The sequence below is a fragment of the Sinohyriopsis cumingii genome, chromosome 1 (assembly GCF_028554795.1).
Source record: "Sinohyriopsis cumingii isolate HCF-2022 chromosome 1, ASM2855479v2, whole genome shotgun sequence".
NCBI lineage: Eukaryota > Metazoa > Mollusca > Bivalvia > Unionida > Unionidae > Sinohyriopsis > Sinohyriopsis cumingii.
Window position 1 is genome coordinate 131,039,190 of NC_142961.1, and position 21,774 is coordinate 131,060,963.

Consider the following 21,774-nt stretch of genomic DNA (forward strand, 5'->3'; position numbering starts at 1 on the left):
ATTTCAACGGAATTCAATACACATTTGAAATAAGCATTGTGTATCATCAATCATCTGTACTTTTCAAGAGGTATTACAATCTTGTTTACTAATAATAAACTCGCTACTCAAATCACATAGACGAATATAAGTGAACACTTTGATGAGTCAGCAATTTTTTGCAAACATTTGAATACAGGTTATAAATATTGTAAGGTCTGTAATATATTTTAGTAATAACCTGCCCAGTGCCGACGATGGATTCAAGGAATATCACATACATTTCCACACCGGATGTGGATGGTAATTTTTCCTATAATTCCAATATTGATATCAGTTGCAAATCGGGCTATCAGCTGATCGGAAGTCCGTCAATTCGATGTCTAAACACAAGTCAGTGGAACGAAGATTTAGGAAAATGTGAAGGTATGCATCAAACTTCAAATATCTTTTCAAATGAAACGTTTTTCTACCATATCCAGTATCAAATACATACATGATAACAATTTTTGTACAGAAAGTCCGTAACAAGATATTTCAGTACGTTTCAACAATAAATATGTAAATACGTTGTTCAGATTATCACGCTGTTTTGTGAATAATATAATGTTTAACATGTAGGACTTTCGAAAAGCACGGTTTTTCATCAGATGCACGTCTCACACAGTTCCAAACAAAACATATTAAATTTACTCACATTTAGCACACTTATGTATAAATATGTGAGGTTTTCTGAAAACTATGTCAGTCATGACTTGTAGTGCATGCAAGACACCTATGTTCACTGCGTTGTTTAGATCAATAGTCCAGGAATTGATACAAATATATGCATACTGCATAATAACACACACATATCTTATAGTTGGGTTTCAAGGGTTGTCATCGCCGGGGGCGGATGTGAAAGATAAGGACCCACTTCCCTTGGAAATCTCCCAATGGCTTGCGTCTGATAGAGCCTCTGACAACCAAATCCAGCTCCAGGCCTACACGAGTGGCGGAACCTGTTTAAACTGACTGGAGAAGGGATGACAGGCGAGCTTCTGGCGCCTCAAAACAAGATGCATCGGGCAGAAGGGGCTCGTTAACCTTGGGTGGTCGCCCATCTAGGAGAAGTTAAACTCCCATTTCAAACCTTCGCTGCCTTGCGACTATACCCTTTCGTGGGAAAGACTTTGGGAGTAAACCCCAACAAAAAATCCGGTGCTCGAGCGTGCCAAGATTCCGAGCATGATCACACTCCTCCGCCAACACCGCATCAGATGGCTGGGCCATGTACGTCGGATTGTTGACCGACGGATCCCCAAAGACATTCTTTATTCGGAACTCGCATCTGGCAAAATGTCGATCGGACGGCCACAACTCCGCTTCAAGGATGTCTGTAAGCATGACATGAAAGCCCTTGATATCGATGTCAACACCTGTGAAGAGCTCGCTCTAGACAGATCAAGCTGGCGACATGCTCTGATCACTGGTCTGGAAGCCGGAGAGGACAAGCAAAGCTTGCTAGCTGATGAAAGACGATCGCAGAGGAAGAAGAAGAAGCAGTCCAACCAACACCTGGCACAACCTTCAAGTGCAGCAAGTGTAGCAGGGACTGCCACTCCCGCATTGGACTACTTAGCCACATCAGACGCTGCACAACCACCAACGAGGACATCTCTCATGGGCGCAGCTCTATCGTCTCTCGAGACTAACGGATGCCTACAACTATCTTATAGTTGCATTTCGTAATGAAATAGATACAAGTTACTTTAGCTGTAGATGATACAAACATGCACAAACACAAATTTGCCTGTTTATCAGTGATAGCTTATACATACATACATACACACATATATGTATATATATGTATATTTTATTTAATTTATGTTTGATTTAATTTAACTATTTGTTCGTAAGTTTTAAAAAATGTTCCATTACTTGTTATTGCAACTTAACTGTATTTACTGGAATAGAATTCATTGTTTATACTGCTGACCTAGTTTCTGACATTGATTATGAACAAGTGACAGTTTGCAGTGACAGTCCGGGATTCTGTTTTGTTTTCTAGTTAGGCTTATTACTGATGTTTTGAGAAAGAACAGCAGTCTTGTCTTAACACTTGAGAACTGAAAGTGCCTTATGTTGTGACCAGTTTGGGGCTAATTATTTTGTTTTCTTCAATTATTTCAATTTTGATTTGCCTGACATTACTAGTGCCCTAAATTAATTCTTGGACAAAGATATTTATCTGAATCTCCACATAATTCAAAAACTGGAACATTATCTTCGATGATTCAAACAAACAATACGTTAGTTCAACGCTGACCACGGCATGTCATTTCCTTCCATTTCGAACTCAGTTTAATTTAGGACTTTTTATTAATAGAACTTCTATTTTTTAATTTTTTTTTAATCATTTGGGATTTGATTAATAAAACCGTAAGAGTTTTTTCACATTTTCGTTTACTTTCTAGGGAAATAAAGTATTTTTTTAACGTTTGCAAAGCTTGTTGTCTTCATGGTTTTATTTTTATGTTTTGTAAGAGGCTACTCACGTAACAGGTGTGTGTGTGTGTGTGTGTGTGTGTGTGTGTGTGTGTGTATGTTCGTGCACAATCCGGGAAGAAAAGATCCTTAGGAATGTAAGCAATCCTTATCGTACAATACCTGCATTACCAGCAGATTCCATTAAATTGCCACCATCGTACGATATCCATATATGTTAAGCTGTTTTTGGTCAAGATATTTAGAACAATGATTATAAATGTCGATACATTCACAAACGCATTGATTATATTATATATGCAAACCTAATTGCCATGTTCAATAACCAATAACGTTTTGCATACATTTTATAGGTAAGAATAGCCGTCAGATACAGATTATATATACTTTATTTTATTACAAAATATTCCAGTCATAACTTGTCCAGTGCCAGCTATGAATACGAGGACAAGCACGTACACTTTTATAATGGGTATTGCTGGAAACTTCTCCTTCAATTCCAAAATGATGATCAGTTGCAAAATCGGCTATCAACTGATTGGACATCCGTCAAGTCGGTGTCTAAACACAAGTCAGTGGAATGAAGAATTAGGAAACTGCCAAGGTATGGGTATAGATAGAGGTATAATAAAATATGAAAGGTCATTATAGGTTATAGAATATCAGTGAAAAGGATACTTAAATATGCAAATACAATGATCACTTTAAAATGTCATCAGAATAAGATGTTTTAAGTGAAATATTTTATATCATGACATTATAAACGTCGATTGTCGGATGTGCATACCGTTTGAAACATATATTGTGAATTTGTTTAACTGTCTTGTAACTATTACACAATTGGTGAGCACCAGTTTATATTTAAACGAATTCATCCCGAAATCATGCATACCCCTAGAAACAAGGTAAATACTAAGAAAATCAAAGTATATTTCACATATAGATTTGCTACAGAGCTGGTTGGTTCAAGTCTTCTCGTTGCATCTCGCAAGAGGCTGTCATTTCCTTGAAGACAATGCAGTCCTATACAATCAGCCTGGTGTTGGGTTTGATCTGACGCTTGGAGGTGTGTCATTGATAAACACAAGAAAGGAATATAATTGAACGGAAAACACTCACATGAGTTCTACGCTAACAACAATAATGGTACATAATGTTGCTCCGTCTACTATAACCCTCTGCAACCCTTCTGACACAAAATGTATGGCCCATTGCAAAGTATTACCCACCATGTCATAGTGGCCCAACATACGAAGGAGTCATGCATGGGGTACACGATCCAAAGCCATAGCTAAATTCATGGACCGCAAGGTCGTATTCCTTTCCTTTCTTTAAGGATTTGGCTAGCTTATCCACAATGGTTCTGATGTATGCTTCACAGCTTCGTTTGGCGTGTCATCCGTGTTGGCAGTCTGTTACGATGTTGACGTGATCTTGACTATGTACCGTCTTGCTGATTTGCATGTTTGGGTGCATTTTGCTTCAGAATATATAAAAACAGCAGATTGATAGTTCAAGACATTGTATAATTTTCCATTGCTGAGGATGCTCGTCATATTTGCTGTTTTCAATACACTGGGACCGTATCTGTCCAGAAGCATATCTGGTAGAAACCTCAAGTATGACGCACACTTTCCCGAAAGATATTTCAGGATCCTGGCTGCAAGCACATCTAGTCCCGTAGCCATATGAGGATTGATCTTTCGCAATAAGTTACATACACATTCGTCGGGAACTTGGATGCCAGACACTGGTGGATAACGATCTCCGTTTAGGCTAGGCTGGTCATTCTAATCCACTTGTGTGAAAACTTACCGTGTCTTGAGGGATACCACACAGCAACTGTCTCTCTATACTAACTTAATGAATTACAGTAGTTCCATACTTTTCTCTGCTTGTTAACTTGGTGTTCTTGAGAGGAGTTTCCAACTTATATAAAGTTTTCAATAAATCTCCAGTAGTTGTGCTGTCCAAAGCGTAGGATATTAATTTTTATTTTCTGTAAAACTCTGATCATTGATATTTGCTGCTGTTTTCTGTCTTGCAAACAATTGTTCCGCGTTGGAATTAACAGACCTTTCTATCCAAGGCTTGTTTGTCGTGTTGCCACATATGATTATCGATGGTATTTATGTATCCATGAACCATTTGATCCTCTTCTCAAAATGTTTAGATTTTTCATTTGCGGAAATGTTATCAGGTTTGCGTATGAGTGGCTTTTGTGACGTTCACAAGTCTTCACGCACTGGCTGTTGTCAACAATGTCTTGTATCGGGAAAGTCTACAAAGTGTTTTCGTCACTTCCGTTGGTCGTAGGCTACCAACGTCGGTTTGAAGGACCACCGAATACACATTTACACCGACTGTTGGAGGAAAGTTTTCATATAATTCCACCATTGGCATCAAATGCGAATTGGGGTATAAACTGAGTGGAAATCCGTCAAGTCAGTAACTAATTACAAGTTAGTTGAGTAAGGAAATATGACAAGGTCATGGATTTTATGTAGGTAGAAATGTTTTTAAAACTGAAACATCATTTGAATTGATGCCGTACAGCAGCACACAATGAAGATAAGTGTTTATACAGAATATGGGTGAAGAAAGACATTGCAATAGGTCAATACAATGCATATATAAATACTTTCTTTAGCTTATTGGTTTTATTGAGATGTTTCAGTTTATGGCAGTTGCGACTTTTAAAGAGTATGTTTTGTTGCCAGATACGCATTATGTTTCTAAATAATAAATAGTGTTACTTGTATGGTAATTATTTCTAAATATGTGTGAACCACCTCATACCTTCAACAAAGTCATCGCAACAACAAAATCAACTTTAGAAACTTCTACTCAACCTCGAAAGCGACTGTATAATTCACATACTATATACTGGATAGTGTTGATGAACTACAGGTATATGTTTCCTTTATTTGTATTGTCGTCATTACATATAAATGTGCTTAAAATATTTGCCGTAATCAGAGCGAAAATGTTGAGTTATAATCCTACTATCAAACTAGCCTAGGTTAGTCATAGTGATTTCTCCTTAACGTCAGTTGCCTTGGCACTAAATGACCTGCATCTGTTCTTGAGTAGCAGCGTAACAAAAAACCTTCCGCAAATGCACTTCCATTATAACGATGATCGAAATATACTGAACTGGTATCCGTGTACAAAATAGATGAAAAAATGATGCAAACAAATCGTATATATTGCTTGTTTAAAATATCATTATATAGTTACTTGGTTATCTCAAAATAAATCTAATATCTGCCATTACATCTTCTGGTCAAATTTATATATGTATATAAATACACTCCAAGCAATTCTGAAAACGACAGTTGATGGATTTATGTATTTATGTGATGAGTATTACCTTTTTTGCCTAAAGGATCATGTTAATATAATTATTGTTACTTTATAATATTTTACACTAGGTAACAAAATATATAAATAATGTACTTAATTAATTATCAATTGAAAATGAAACAACGACTATACAACAGTGTAAAAAAATCCCGAAAAATAAAACACAAAACACGTAGACTATATAACATTCAATGGACAAGTAACTTCCCGCTCTTAAACCCCGAAAAAAGCATGTTTGTATGCAATGGCATTTGTCATGTAAGCTCAAACTACTACCGTCATCTACGGACAAAGATCCAGCAAACAATACGAACGCAATATACATACCTATATATTTATTTAGTTGTACTGATTGGAGGATTTCAGCACATTGTAGACACACCAATATAGAATATAATTATAGCAATAATAACAAATGTAGATAGACTTCAAGATTATTTCGTAGACCGTTTAGTTTAAAGTATCGTATATGATCAACAAATAGTGTAATTATGTATTCTAATAATAAACTTAGATTTTAAATTTATAGACAAAGACAAATGGATGAGCTGATAACAAAACAAACTTGTTTAACCACTTCTAAAAACAACAATAAACTATTGAAGACATACCATACTAATGTTAATTTCCTTTACTTATTTTAGCCATAACTTGTCCAGTCCCAATGTTGGATTCAAGAAAGAGCACGTACATCTTTATTCCGGGTGTTGATGGAAATTTCTCCTATGATTCAAAAATCAACATAAGTTGCAAATTGGGCTATCGGCTGAATGGCAGCTCGTCAAGTCAATGTCTAAATACCAGTCAGTGGAGTCAAGAAATCGGAAACTGTGAAGGTATACTTATAATTGGAAATATCATTTCAAATGAAATGTCATTCTCATGTATGCCGTGAGCCATAAAAGGTTAATAATAATCAGTTATACAAAAATATCAGTGAAATGTAATGATATTAGTTGTAAAAATACATGTTTAAATACTTCCTTTAGAGTATCTAGTTAGTTAAGCATCTCATTTTATGACATTTACAAGTTTTGAAAAGTAGCATTTCTTTTGAGAAGGGTATAACTCGTTTCAAAGAAGATTTTGAAATCTGTTTAACTTTACAGCTAAATGTGTGAGGACAAATGTATGTCTTAAACAAATTCATCAGAAGGTCATATATGCATCTAGACACTTGCCCACCACTATCGCATAATTCAAGTACAATGCAGGTAAAGTGCACGTTGTTTTATAGGCGACAGTCACTATACAAGGTGAGAACCGACGTCGGTCATCTTCAGTTGAATTATTCTGCCATACCAATCAATACGACCACCTGATTATGTTATCAATCATACAAAAGCATCTGCGGTAATGGCTTCTCCTTCATTCAAGCACTAATCGACTCTACGATATACGTGTCATACATGTAACCCTTGGGTCCATTTTCGATTACAGATCTCAGCGTCTGGATGTGGATCCAGGATTCTCCTCCGTAATATTATTGGTCTGTCGCAGAAATTTACCTATTATAAAAACAATTTCCCTACCCCCAAGCCCCATCCTCTGCGGAAGAACATTTCAATGTTTTGTGCATTATTCAATATCTCACACTTAATCGATCAATTCGTGCAATATATATCTGACAGATCTGTGTGGCTTAGTTCACGAAATCCACATAATCGTAGACAACGCTCAAAGATCCATGTTGGTTTCTAACCGTTCTAAGTCGGACAGTATATAATTGGAGCAATTGTGATCCACATGTGGAGTCGCTAGCTTTGGCATTGTTCATGTACCTGACTAGATGAACATATTCGTCGGGAGATTCAGGGTAGATGATCACTGCTGCCTCAACTGCGCTTGATGTTGTCTTCATTGGAAATCCGTCTGTTTTCGATGCAGTACATTAGAATTATCAATGCTCGTCGATAACATTGCATACTCTGACTTCAATAGTTTAATTAATGTGTGGCATGCTGCGTGATGTATGAAAAATCATTTATCACAAACTCATCTTGTCATGTAAAACAACTGGCAAGTTCTATACACGGCGTGTCTCCTCGTGTGGCTGTAACACATATGAGGAGACATTGATCACCAGTGGTACGCACGAATACTATTACCGTTTATCAAGAAATAGTGATAGTACTGATGTTTTTGGTTGATCAGTTTTGACATCTACGAATGGAGACCACTAGTGCAGTCTCACCTGAAACGGGAGCCATGTTTGGTTTTGTCCTAGCAGACTTGAAGAATTTGTTCCAGGAGGAAAACAATTGCCATCCTCCTGGATATTAGTACGTACTAATGTGCAGAACATCTACCACGGTAACAATTAAGATACGTGATATTGGGGCTGATTGCCAGTACAATCGTTTGTTTGCTGTTATACAATCGCGATAATGCTGCCAACGGGGTGGTCAACTCATCCCCACCTTCTCCAACCCAGCTCTGTCATTAGTGTCGTTTTTGCTTACACACAATTCTCCCTGTTATATCAAACAAATTTATTGTCGTTCTAGATAGATACGATACACAAATGGGTTAACTATATATCATTCTATTTCAACATTTTATTACTAATAGTCAAAGGTGCAGGGAGCGACGCATTCGATACACCTTGTACTCATCGACACTAGTTTTATTTCGGTTCCATCTTGTATCTTAACACCTTCGCGTCTCTCTCGATCGATCGATCGATTTTGTATAAAATATGTAATCGTGATAATATTGTTACAGTCGAGAAAATGATTACCAATTACACGCGCAAGTGTATCTTGCAGCCTTGCGACGTAGATGACGTGACCATCGATGAGTCGAAGAAGATATTTCGGATCTGGTCCCTACATTTTAGTATGGATAATTGTTCGGCATGCCACATCCTAAAAACAGGGACGCCAAAGTTAAACGGTACATTCATGTTTTGCATCATGAAAATTCTTTGGAAGTTTCACTGCGGCTCAATAACATTTACTTTTTGGAACTGTTTGGAATTGTCTCAGTAGTGCCTCTGTGACGATAGCATTGCCATTTTTACGCACGAAGATTATTTAATTACAAGATAGATAGGAACCAAGGGTGAAACACTCCGACGAGGTTAGAAAATGTGTCTGGTGTAGAAGAAGCAATCATCTATCGGCTTATATATATATATATATATATATATATATATATATATATATATATATATATATATATATATATATATATATATATATATATATATATATATATATATATGTATATATATAAATATATATATATATAGAGGTAGAGAGAGAAACTGGGACAGAGACAGAAAGAGAGAGACATAGACAGATACATACATATTTACATGCATGTATACATGCAAACAGATATAAATAGAAACATATATACATACAGACAATTACATACATACATACATCCATGCATACACACACACACACACACATGCACAAACACACACTAACACACATACATACATACATGCATACATACATACATACATACATCCATACATACATACATACATACATGCATGCATACACATATATATACATGGGGCCCCGAATGGCCGAGTGGTCTAAAATGTGCTCTCAGTTATGGATGACTGCCATCTCACCTCTGCCTGCGTGGGGTCGAGTCTCAGATTCAGCCAATGTCGGTATGTGAGAAAGCTTGCCAGTAGCTTCTCGTGGGTCGGTGATTCTTTCCGGGGTTTTCCCGGGTTCTTCCTCCACCATTTATACTGGCCGCCATGTATAGTCTATCGTGTGCTGAAATATATCGTTAAACACTACAACAACAACAACAACAACAACATCATACATACATACATACATACATACATACATACATACATACATACATACATATATGGATACATAGTTTCATTGATATATACATATTCATATAGATACCTGAATAGATTGAGACTGGCATCACTGTTAAGATAAAAGGAGGCATTTATACTGCACCGCTATGGAGAAGGTACTGTATAATGCTCGTCATGGACCTCCTGAGATACAGTGATAGCATTCGTAAGATTTTCCTGGTTCAAATGAAATATATCAGGATGCAAAAGCATCTCCGTTACACACAAAGTTATTAATTTAATATCTCCTAAAAAAGTAATTGAGAACTCCCATGCATACCTCTTCGCTAATATCTTCACGCGTTCAGCCACATCTCACAGACATCTTTTAGACATATACATCCGCCCGACACGGGCATGTTCAAAGCATTATTAGTGGATCTCTCAAATTGCAGAACACAAACTAACCGCTCCAGTGCCCCAGTGGTTTTGAGTGTCTGTATCGGATGCGGTAGCTCGTGTGTTCAAACCCCGGCCGAGCCATACTAAAGACATTATACAAATGTTACTACTAGCTGCCTCGCTAGTCTCTCAGCATTAAGACGTTTGTGTTGGCACTGGTCGGCCTGGTGTCAGGATAATGCGACAGGGTGGGACATCATACTATGTGTCAAATAATAGAGATACATTAGTTAAGAAAATGAAATTTTCTATTGTTACCAGCTAATGCTTTATATTATCTGAATAGCTGCTAACACCTTGATATTACTACGTCCACTAATGTACTTTCTCTTTGCATTTGTACGCAGATATTAATTTGGTAGCGGAACTAATATTTTTCCTTTTAATATCACCTATATATGCTTATATTTCTATGAAATCATTTTGTATTGGAACGAAGACAAAGCATTACCTTTAGCTATCAATTTTGCTGTAGCATGTATAAACTCATTCACTAACCTTTGAATCTCATGATCCTTAATGTTTGTTTTAGCATTCAGTTTTAGCATTAAGTTTTTGCAATTCTTCGAATTGCAAAGTATCATTGTGTTCAGGAGACTTTTAGAGCATCCCCCATGTCTGTCTTCGTCAGATATATCACTCTTTATACTGTTTTCAATGGATTTAAATCATATATGCTCCTCTCTCGAATCCTTTATACAAATACACAGTTATATTTTGATTAGTAAATAAATCTTTAGTATAATTAATGCCGACAATTGTTCACATCTGATATATATATATATATATATATATATATATATATATATATATATATATATATATATATATATGATTTCAACTTGGACCTCTTAAATATTTTTCTCTATTTATGTTAGTAATTATATTTATTTAGCGCGAACCAGCAAATTAATGTTCATGAACTTACAAGATTGTGCAATCTGTGCGAGCTACGCAAAGACAGTTTGAAATGAATATACTGTGGAAATCTATCCGGTTCCATTTGTCATCTATAATACTGATATGTGTTATGTATATCTATATTTTTGGTTTAATTGTTTCCATGATTATAATCGTCATGTGTAAACAATATATTCACTGCTATTTTTTATTCAGGATTAGAGAAATAATCATGCTATAAATATCTTGTTTACTAGCGTTTGAGTTCAAGACCAAGCTATGGTGGTGAACTTAGGTCAGGCGGCATGTAATGTGACATATGTCACATGGAACTATATTGCAGCATAGCCGTTATGCTCTCTTAGATTTGTGTATAAGGAGTAAGAACTGACAATGTATTCATATTTATGTTACTGTTTTGTTTAGAGTAAATTTAGAAGAGTGTAGCAAGGAGACTAATTGAACTTAAGCCCATTCAAGGCTGTTAGTACAGTATCTCATTCACGACTCGGTTTCGTACTTGCATTATCAACAACTGATGGTGACTTCATAATAACGGTTGTTCTTAATGTTCAATCAATTCAGAGAGATATAAACTATTTGTTAATATCGAAAAATAATTGAAATATTTATAGTGAAAGAGCTGGAAATATGAGATCGACCTACAATTAATATATATTATTAACATTATAAATAGCCGTAAATATGTGGCTTTCCTTTACACTCTCAATACAGGTTTTAATTAAGACAACTAAGACGCGTTCCTATCAGCCACAATATTAAATGTATAACGGATTTATTTATTTGCTTGCGTGCAGATTATACAAATATCAAGAGGTGCAAGTAAATCTGACATACTTGTGATAATAGACGAGTTAAAAAAAAAACAGTCCTCGTGAAAACATCGTCGTCGTATTACGGATAAATAAAAACATATTACATATGTCATTGCTACTGAAGCTGCCTAGTATGTTCTTGCAAAAGCCCAGGAACCACAACTACTTGAATCCAAATTTCAAGCCCGTAGTGGCGAGTTAGAAATTCAAGAAACAATTACCCCACCCATATATAAACCAGGCAAATACAATTGTTGAAAATATGATTCCAGGAATCACATATTTTGCGAGAAACTTGAGTCACTCTGCGGTTCAATATGATATTGTTTTAATGCGCATTTTCTTATGCCACTAAGTAGCGACAAGGATGGATTTCAAACCACACCACCTTTGAGACACAACGATGCTTTAACAATCTTGAATAATCTTGTTTGCAAGTCGAGTTACATATTTTGTATATCAACCGTTTCATATAGAAAATCAATAGCGTAGGTTCAACCACGACCATTGATACGTGTGAAGATCTGCGACAACAGATGATTTGAATGTGCAAGTATGTATGTGTTATATAAGCTCAATGATCACCTCGAAAATACCAGAATCGCATGGATTAACTCAACATTGATCACATCGACAATCCTGTGCTGGTTACTAAATCCACACTAAACTAATTAGAAATAATGCACACAGTAATAGGTATTAATTTTTTTATAGACGATAAACGCCCTTAGTCGCTGGAACGATCCCACATGTACAACGCGGACAAGCCTATATAGATTTGCTGTTACTAAGCGAATTCAAAACAAGCAGAAACGGTATGCCATCAGGCATGGATAAAGAATCTTGCTCGGATGCTTAACTGAATCATTCAAATAAGGAAAAGGCAATGAATATATATGCACATGTTGCATGCATGTAATAAACATACAACTATGACATTTAATGTTGTGGGATTTGTATAAAACCACAGCTAACACAAATGCTAGAATGATGCAAACAATTCTCAATGTCACTGCCTTGCAATGCAAGATGAAACTTCTCTTTATCATCTACGCGTACCTTGAATGCATTAACCCTCCAGTAGAACTCACCCCGCCAAGCAACGACCAATCAATGCAACTCATCGACCAATAAAGATGCGGATTTTGTTGCATAGCAGTTAGGTATGATATGGAAACTGACCATCCAGTGCTGTATCGCTGAAAGTACTCGAAAACGGTGTTTCTTAAATCTGTCGAGACTACAGCGAATTTGATTCGAAAATAGCTCTGTTCACCAGCACACATGATTGTGACCAGTGTTAATATTCGTGGATCTTTTCAGTTATTTATTGCTGGATCTGTCAAGAAGCTTTAATTTGCAACAATAAAATGTCAGTTATAACTGTCACATCGTTGCCGTGTACAAGGAAGCTGCACACAACGCTTGTAATCCAGAGTTCAGAATGTAACTAAGCAAAACAAAACATCCTGTAGCATTTCATAATTCCTAGTTTATAATGACCACTTAATGATGCATGCAGTTGCCGCAGCGTTAGAATCACCAATTGGCCAAATTTGCAACAATATTCATTCCAGTTTACGAACTCGGTCTGGAAAGGTTAAAAAAACCATGTAACGGAGGAGAGTTTTGTAATCGCTGATATGCATTGTCGAACCAATCCTGACTTCCCGACGAGAAAGGTATGTATCCATACGAGTACATGAGCAGCTGGGACAAGTTTACCGGAATTCAGTAGCATTTTACAAATCGCAGTCACGTGAAGAAACCTGAGAAAAAGATAACGAGCACAAAAGCAAAGTTTGTTATGCATTTTAAACCGATCTGTATCTGCTTTAGAGAAAGTTTGTTGTACTGTTGTTATACACTTGTAGAAGTTAGATCACGCTCTTTACCTTTAATGACTGAGAATGGCTTGCTGTGAGTCGTTATCTAAAGCACAAATCCAGTCGTAATGGCTCACTGACATTTACGAACACACGTTTATCTTGCGATCACTTCGTAGTTGGATTGCAATGGTGATTCACATATACTCGTTCGTCATTCCACCAAACGTGGACGGGAATGACTCCACTGCCGACAACAGTTACAATGTAGATATAAGTAATCTTGATGACATCAAGAGTGACCGCGGATAATTCTTTAAAATTATTGTAGAATATCCATAACATCTTCATTACGTACATAACGATTATCCGATGGAATCTAAATTGTTTCCTAAGCTTGGTGTGTGGTTGTTAATGCTCGGATGGTGAGGAATCTGTAAATATGAATGCTTTTTTAAACCAACGTCAAATCTTCGAACCAAACACAATTATCTATTACTCGTGCGATCATACAGCTCTGTATGCGATTGGCAAAGCGTGTAACAAGGTCCATAGTGTGCTTGAATGTTGTAAGCCCAGGAATAACACGTATAAAGGAGAGCAAGAAAGCAATAAGATCAACTGAAAACACTTGGGATATGTGCCACAAGCGATTGGGGATATCAAAGAAGACCTTGGTGAAATGGGAGGACCTCCTGGTGTACATGCAAAATGCACACATGCACTTGAATTTAAAGAGGCTATTCTTAGGATACTAAGTTTGCCACCCGAGTATCAGGAGGAGATGCAAACACCGGTTAAGTAATTCAAAGAAACTACGCGCCAGTCAACCTTTGTTAATCAATTCGCTATTGCTCTCTACAGACCTCCCGACTGTAATGATTTTATGGTAAAAGTTCCATCAGATACACATAATAAACAATGATGACTTTGAATGGCGTTCATGGTGTTTACTGGAAAGAAACAATGTACCGGTGGTCTGTGTAATCATTTCGCAAGAACATATACTGCATATAATAGCTAAGACACTGAATATGGTAAAGCTTTATATAAAGACTTAACGGGAAGGTGGGAAAAACCTCAGCTGGTGATGCAATCAGAACAACAACAACTTCCTAGAGACCATGAATATATAACAGATTGAGAGGAAAACAATCAGTTTGTCCACCTCTTACATCAACATAAAAATAATAAGAACAATAAGAGGATAGATAGATTACCAACTTAGACCTGAACTTTCGTGCAGACGAAGAAAGAATGATAGTGATTGAAGAAATAGTAACAAATTAGTAGAAGCAACAACGAAACCGAAGTATTGCACTCACGCCAAAACTAAAACATATTGCACCAACATCAGAGGAACAAAACATGCAACAAAATTACTTGTAGACTTAGCTGAAACGGTTGCGACAAAAACACTATCATACCAGGAAGAATGTTTCATAGATCAATCGGTGTCATATGCGTCGGCAGGGAGTTAAATACAATTCTAGATGGCACCATTGTCTGCTGAAACCATGAACGAGTTACTTACCGTTAGACCACCAAACTGACTTGGTGGACTGTACAACACTAACAATCCTGCCGATCGATTGGAAACACTTGTGGTATCAGTTAGTGCGGGCAAAACACACCCGAAGTCAATAGTGCGGCCATGTTGATTTCCCAGTCACCAATCACATAAATAGATACCGCGCGATGATGCATGAACTTGTTATAGATTTCATTTGAGGTATATGACTAATCTCGTACACAGGTGATGAGTGCTGAAATATTCAGTGTCTGCGTGTATTTCCTTCCAAACAACAGGTCGTTATACACACAACCCACGATGACAACAATCTCAACATTGAAACGTAAATCCAGTGTGAATTTTTGAGCACCTGATATCGCTGGCGTAACACGTGCATATGAGATGGCACTAGAACAGCTGCGAGCTTATTTCAGTTAGCCTAATATTCGATCAAGTCAGTTTGGTGGTCTAACGGTAAGTAACTCGTTCATGGTTTCAGCAGATAATGGTGCCATCTAGAATTGTATTTAACTCCCTGCCGACGCATATGACACCGATTGATCTATGAAACATTCGACAAATAATCAAGCTGGTGACCGGCACAAACTCTAAAATGTTATTACGTGTTCATGAGCCCACATTAGTTGTTTCTTCTCAATGACATGTAAATGCATGCGGTCGACATTAAACGGTTGACCTGACTACATTCCAGATGATACACAATCTTTACATGCATGATATTGTGATAATTACATCAACGAAAACGCATACCTGTGTCGGCTGTAGTTATGAAATCAGGTCTGAATGAGGTTTTAATGGACAGTTCCCCGCAGTCTCATATTTGACTTTTGCAGTGTTATGCTTTTTTTAATCTGTGTTATTTGCAGGCTTTTCTTAACGAGTATTGATTACTTACTTTTGTATTTTGTACTTGACCTAATCCAAACTCATGTTCACTGTGTACCTGACAATGCTCACTGATTTTGTAAACAACATAATGAATTGTTAACATTTTATATGAGTATGGACTAAACGTTCAGATCAAAATTAATAAAAACATGGTTATCTAAATCTGAATTTATGATAGTGGAATTCAGAATGAAAATTATTGGTCTTTCTGATGTTTATCGTCTGTTTATAATAATTTTAATAGTATATTTTGTTTTGCTTACAACTTAGATTTTTCTAGAAATGGGATTTTGGCCGACATAATGATTCTACTTTTGTGCTTTGTGTTTTTTTTATACCATCTTGTTTTCTTGGAAAATTACTCATTCTCGAATTAACCTCTTTATCAGGATCAATCTTACTGCTGCATTCAGTATTGGATTTTGGTTGCAATTTTTTTTTATAATTATAATTCAGTGAAACACAAAGTGTTCCTTATTTATATTTTTAAAAGATCTATAAAATTGAAATTATGCTGAATTCAGCAAAGAACTGTTTTGGTCTATATTATTATGATACATCAAAAGCATGCTATTAAATAAGTACACGCCAAGCCATTGGCACAATATCTCTTTTGAGACTACAGGCACATCAACACATTCAAAATCTGAAATTATTTAGAATACCTCTGAAATTCAGTTGGAACTGAATGCATCATTTGTACCAGTGATAACACTTGAAGGGCCATTTGGAACTTATTTGACAATACTGTATGTTATTTATTTAATTTTTATTCGAGGACATAATTTATTAATTAAATTAAAACAAGTGTCAAGGTTTACTCTCATTTATGTTTCTTATTTTAGGACCATACAGTCATAAAATTAGAGATCTTCGAAAACTTACGTTTTAAGCTAAACACAAAGTAAGCCACCTTGTTGTGTAAGAAGAATGCAAACGTAGCAAATTTGATGCACAGGAGATGCAGCTGGCAACGTTGAGTTGTCAAGCACTGACCTTGTGGATTCCAGTGCTAACCGATTCACTGAATATAGTATCATGTGTATTGACGAGTATGGTCTCAGTGTAAATCGAATACTAGACAAGAGAATAGTAAAATAGTATTTGACACTTTTTGAGAGACTTAAGTTTCTAAACGGTGATCAGGTACTTTTTCAAGAAATATTGCTTGTCTATGCATTATCAGGCACTCCCCATATAACATTTGGTAGGCGTACATGGTGCTACATCAAAACACCAACACTGGTTTGCAGAGTTTCCAATAATAGCTTCATGCATTGTACCTGATTTATTACGTTTTATTGTAACACTTGCAGTTATTCATACAATCGGTTGTTGATATATATTTTCATGCGTATGTAGCTCACGCTTGTACCAATTACGCTTGTACCAATTATATATGTTATGATGTGGTACTGTATGACAAAACTGATGTTGGAATGTGGTGGTGGCCGAATGAAAGTCATGAATGGTCCTGTGGAAAATATTTAAAATTCATAATTAAACCAGGGAAGAGGTTTCTGTTTACCAGGAACACAATTAAGAAAATCTCACGATTAGCCGATCTAGATCTAATCGCAATGTCAAGACCATTCAATCATTATGGCGTTTTATTTATGTGAAATGAACTTGCATCGATGGTACCACGCACAGGTGAAATAGGTGGTGTCAATATGGATTTGATAAGTAGTATTATTACATGCTGGGTTATACACGTGGTGACACCTCAGATGATTCGTAATTATACTCGTTTAGACTTGTATCACTAGTTGATATTGTTAATTGTTTAACGAAGGGCATCAGCGCAATACGCTGACCACAATCACTGTTACATTCGACTATACCAGAACAAACACACTGGGATGGAACACTATGCTCATATCGTGTTTTTGAAACACTGATTGTATTTCAGCGTTCGCTAACACCTCTGATATCCCACTTCCTCCAGTCATGCAAAAAACAAACAAAACAAAAAATTTACATTGCAATACGTTTGACATTCTATATTTGTCCTACACATTTACAAATGTTACTGAACTCCACACAATGTGGGTATGTGATAAAGCTTGCCAGTAGCTTCTCGTGGGTCGGTGGCCGCCAGGCATAGCCTATCGTGTGCTGAAAAAGGGAGTTAAACCCCACAAAAACAACAACAACTGAACACTACATTGTGCTGATGTCGACATGAGTTGGTTTGCTACCATAGCCGATTTAAAGAGTTTACTAGTCATGTTGTTTATGTCCACTTCCGGATTAGTTTAATGTTGCTTGAAAATTAATAAACGAGATGTTGTAGACTACTAAACAATTATAAAATAGCGGAGTGCCAAAAGGCAATTGCAAAAGAATAATTTATAATTGATTAAAATGTTAATTGAAATCAACAGTAACGAGGTGAAATACCTGCCTAACTGGATGATATTAAATTATACGAAGATGAAACTTACATATATAGTTATATGCATATAATAACTAGAATAAATAAAGTCATAACGTTTGTCAAACAGCATCTATGGATTTGCAACACAAATATCCACCAACACACCCATTCAATTTCTATACTTCAGACTCTCCCAACCACCTTCAATAGTATGAACTGGATAGAAAAGGGATATATTGGTCAAATAATGCCTGCCATACAACTGGACGACCCTCTAAAACTGGCTGAAGTTATTGAATGCTATCAAACATTTAGTCTGCAACACAGATAGCTTTCTAGAACACGGTCCGAGTCACCATAGATAGTCTTTCATTAGTAAAATGTCTATTACATAATAACGTGATGTCATCAATGTTAAGATATACAAATCACAGATTGTTTTCCGCAGGTTATAGTAAAGTAATGTAACTTCCGCGATACCAGACAAAATGCGTAGACTTTAAAACGAAAAATTCATTAACATAAAATGTAATTTTGACTCAATAATAATCAATGAGATTGCCTTTCTGTACCAATATTACCATGACATATGCTATTATCTGGCTCATTGCATTATATTATTATTAAGTCCACTACCACGCAAAAGCTATATTTAGGAACACTTAAACTCAGATTAAAAACTTGAATAAGGCAACACATAATTCGCCAGTTCAATTTGCGCAAATGTCTAATATGTGGTCAATATATTGTGTTCAAAGATCATAATTCAGAAAATGATATAATACATATTTCATTAATGTCACATGAAGAATGACAGTATAAATCGTCATATAGTATTCAGCCTCTATATGTGTCCAGCAATCATACATTTTAGATGAACTAATTTATAAACTCATATATAATTATTTTAAAATTTCATCTTCTTGTAAAATCGCAAGACAACATTCAAAACAGCGAAAAGATCTCGAAAATAGTGTCTCGCTAGTTTTCCATTTTTAACCTTCGTGTTATTTTTTGCAATGTATTTTGTTTTAATTTGTCTTCATCCTCAAATTCTGTTTATATCCGCCAATGCCTCTCGCGATAAAAGCGTTCATGGTCTATTCCAAAATCGATCGTGCTTACAGAACAAATATATATATCATGTTTTCTGCGGGAATATTGTCCGTATCATGCATGAAATATTTTACATATATTCTGCTTTCTTGGCGCAGGAATTTCAGAAGTAATGAAAAAGGGTCCTGACATTGAAGTAATTGCCATGGTAATGTTTGTCGCTGTATTTCTGGCTGTAGTAGGAGTTACTGCTGGTGTCATTGTCTGCAGAAGGTTGAAGACGCTTTCTTTAATATTCATGTTGATATTGCTATTTGTTATTCATCACCTACTCAATTTACATGTTATATTATTTGGTTGTATTCCATTACACAGCTACATGAACAATTTGTGATTAAGCAATCATAATATGACATGAAGTTAAATATGTTATCAACATATTTGAAACATTGACATATAATATTTGCTTTCATATACACTCTTTCGGACCTCATGTTTTAATAAATATGTATTCATTTAATATTGATATTTGAAAGCAAACAAGGTAATGCATATTGTGTATAATCAGAAAGCATATTATATCTATGCCTGCAATCCTTTCAATGTTAGCTAACCCTGATAAAACGTTCTGTCAATTTAATACGGTGACAATACAAATACTGGTTATTGTGAATGTTTCTGTGTCTATGAATTATTCTACGTTCAATTAGGATAATGCAACCAACATCAATAAAGTTACACAGCCATAATGTTTCTTGGCCACAAGGACTAACTTATACTGAACGCAAATTTATAGCTACCATATTTCCCAAGGAAGTATAGTCTAGATACAACAGCATTACTTTTAAAAAAGGTTGAATTCAGTGTTGCTATACTATCATCCATTCAAAGAAATCACAGTGAATACGTTCTTGCGTTGTATCAAATTTAAACTGCAAGTACAATTTTAAGTATTGAATATCAAGTTATTACTTTATTCATTGCATACAGTATTTACTTGAAAAGAAAGATAAGACATCTACATAAGACTGCCGATGCAGCTTTCGAGGATCTTTCGAGCTCCTCAGCGAAGACAAGAAGAGGGATGCACACAGAGCAGAATACGGGTGAAAACGTAATATATGGTAAGTTCATACCTGAACATCACATGATACTCAGAAATACTATTTGAGATTTTTCCATAAACAATTCAGTGTTCATCTTTGTCGCGCTTTAAAGTAATTTTCTTTCCCCTTTCATCGCTTCCCAATTGTATTTAGTTTTAATGCAACACACACTCTCACACACGCTTACACTCGCACACTCACACACAAATACATACATATATGCATATAGAATACGACTCACACGGCGAACAACAGTCCTTTTAAGTGTACTGGATCCAGCAAGGGACCACGTTTGTCACGGATTGATTAAGATAAATTTAATAAACTGACTACGAACAGTGCAAAACTAGTATTGAACTAGCATACGCGCTTTCGAATCTTAATGAGTCTTTTTCAAAGTTAAACACAAAACATAGACAAGACAAACAAATAGTAAAACAGAACAACAGTGGTGTTTGCAAAATAGTACATGAGTATGTCTTGTTACGTATGCTGGAAGATATTTTATATTGACCTATATTGATATATAATTTCAGTTGTAAGTACAGTGATACATGTCAGTGTTTGATTTAACGATGAAAACCATGTATACTGTATTTTTTCTAGTAGCTTTAGCAACAGTCTTTAGTGGACAAGTGCAATTTAGTGCAAATAAAATACACGGTGTGTAGTCGAATTATATGCAAACGCAAGAATGTTCAGTATAAATTTATAGTAAAACAAGTAATGTGTTTTATAAAGCTCACTTTTATAGGAATAGAAAATAGTACTGGCACTTTATTGACACAATGCCTAGGAACAGTCAGTGAGCCAGTGAAATCATTTGTAATATATCATGTATTACGCTATACTCAGCAAAACTTACCAATATAAAACTATGTTATAAAGTGTGTATGAGTGTATCGACAGCACAAAAGAAGGACGTAACTGTTTCATATATTTGATTTAATGTATATTTGGTTTAATTTGAGTTTGGTTTGATTTGATTGTTTGTGGGTTTTGGAGTCTTTTTATTTTCTTTACATGTCAATGTAATGTGATTTTCTTGTCTAAGAATTAGGGGCTCGTCCGGGATTATTTTGAAATTCGGATGGAATATGTCAGAAAACTGTTTGTCTGAAATATTTTTCCCCATAGTTTTTAAAATCTTTGTGAAAGCTTCAAGTAGTATAT

General features: G+C 35.7%; 1 protein-coding gene across 1 annotated transcript in view; it reads left to right on the forward strand.

Moving 5' to 3' along the window:
- The window catches only part of LOC149807869 (receptor-type tyrosine-protein phosphatase epsilon-like), a 74,427-nt gene that overhangs the window by 2,159 nt on the left and 50,494 nt on the right, over nucleotides 1-21,774 (forward strand). Inside the window, exons 2-6 of the mRNA XM_089971431.1 lie at nucleotides 214-405; nucleotides 2,879-3,070; nucleotides 6,477-6,668; nucleotides 19,654-19,768; nucleotides 20,486-20,619. Coding sequence (XP_089827557.1) covers nucleotides 214-405; nucleotides 2,879-3,070; nucleotides 6,477-6,668; nucleotides 19,654-19,768; nucleotides 20,486-20,619 — 825 coding nt within the window. The remainder of the gene's footprint in view (nucleotides 1-213; nucleotides 406-2,878; nucleotides 3,071-6,476; nucleotides 6,669-19,653; nucleotides 19,769-20,485; nucleotides 20,620-21,774) is intronic.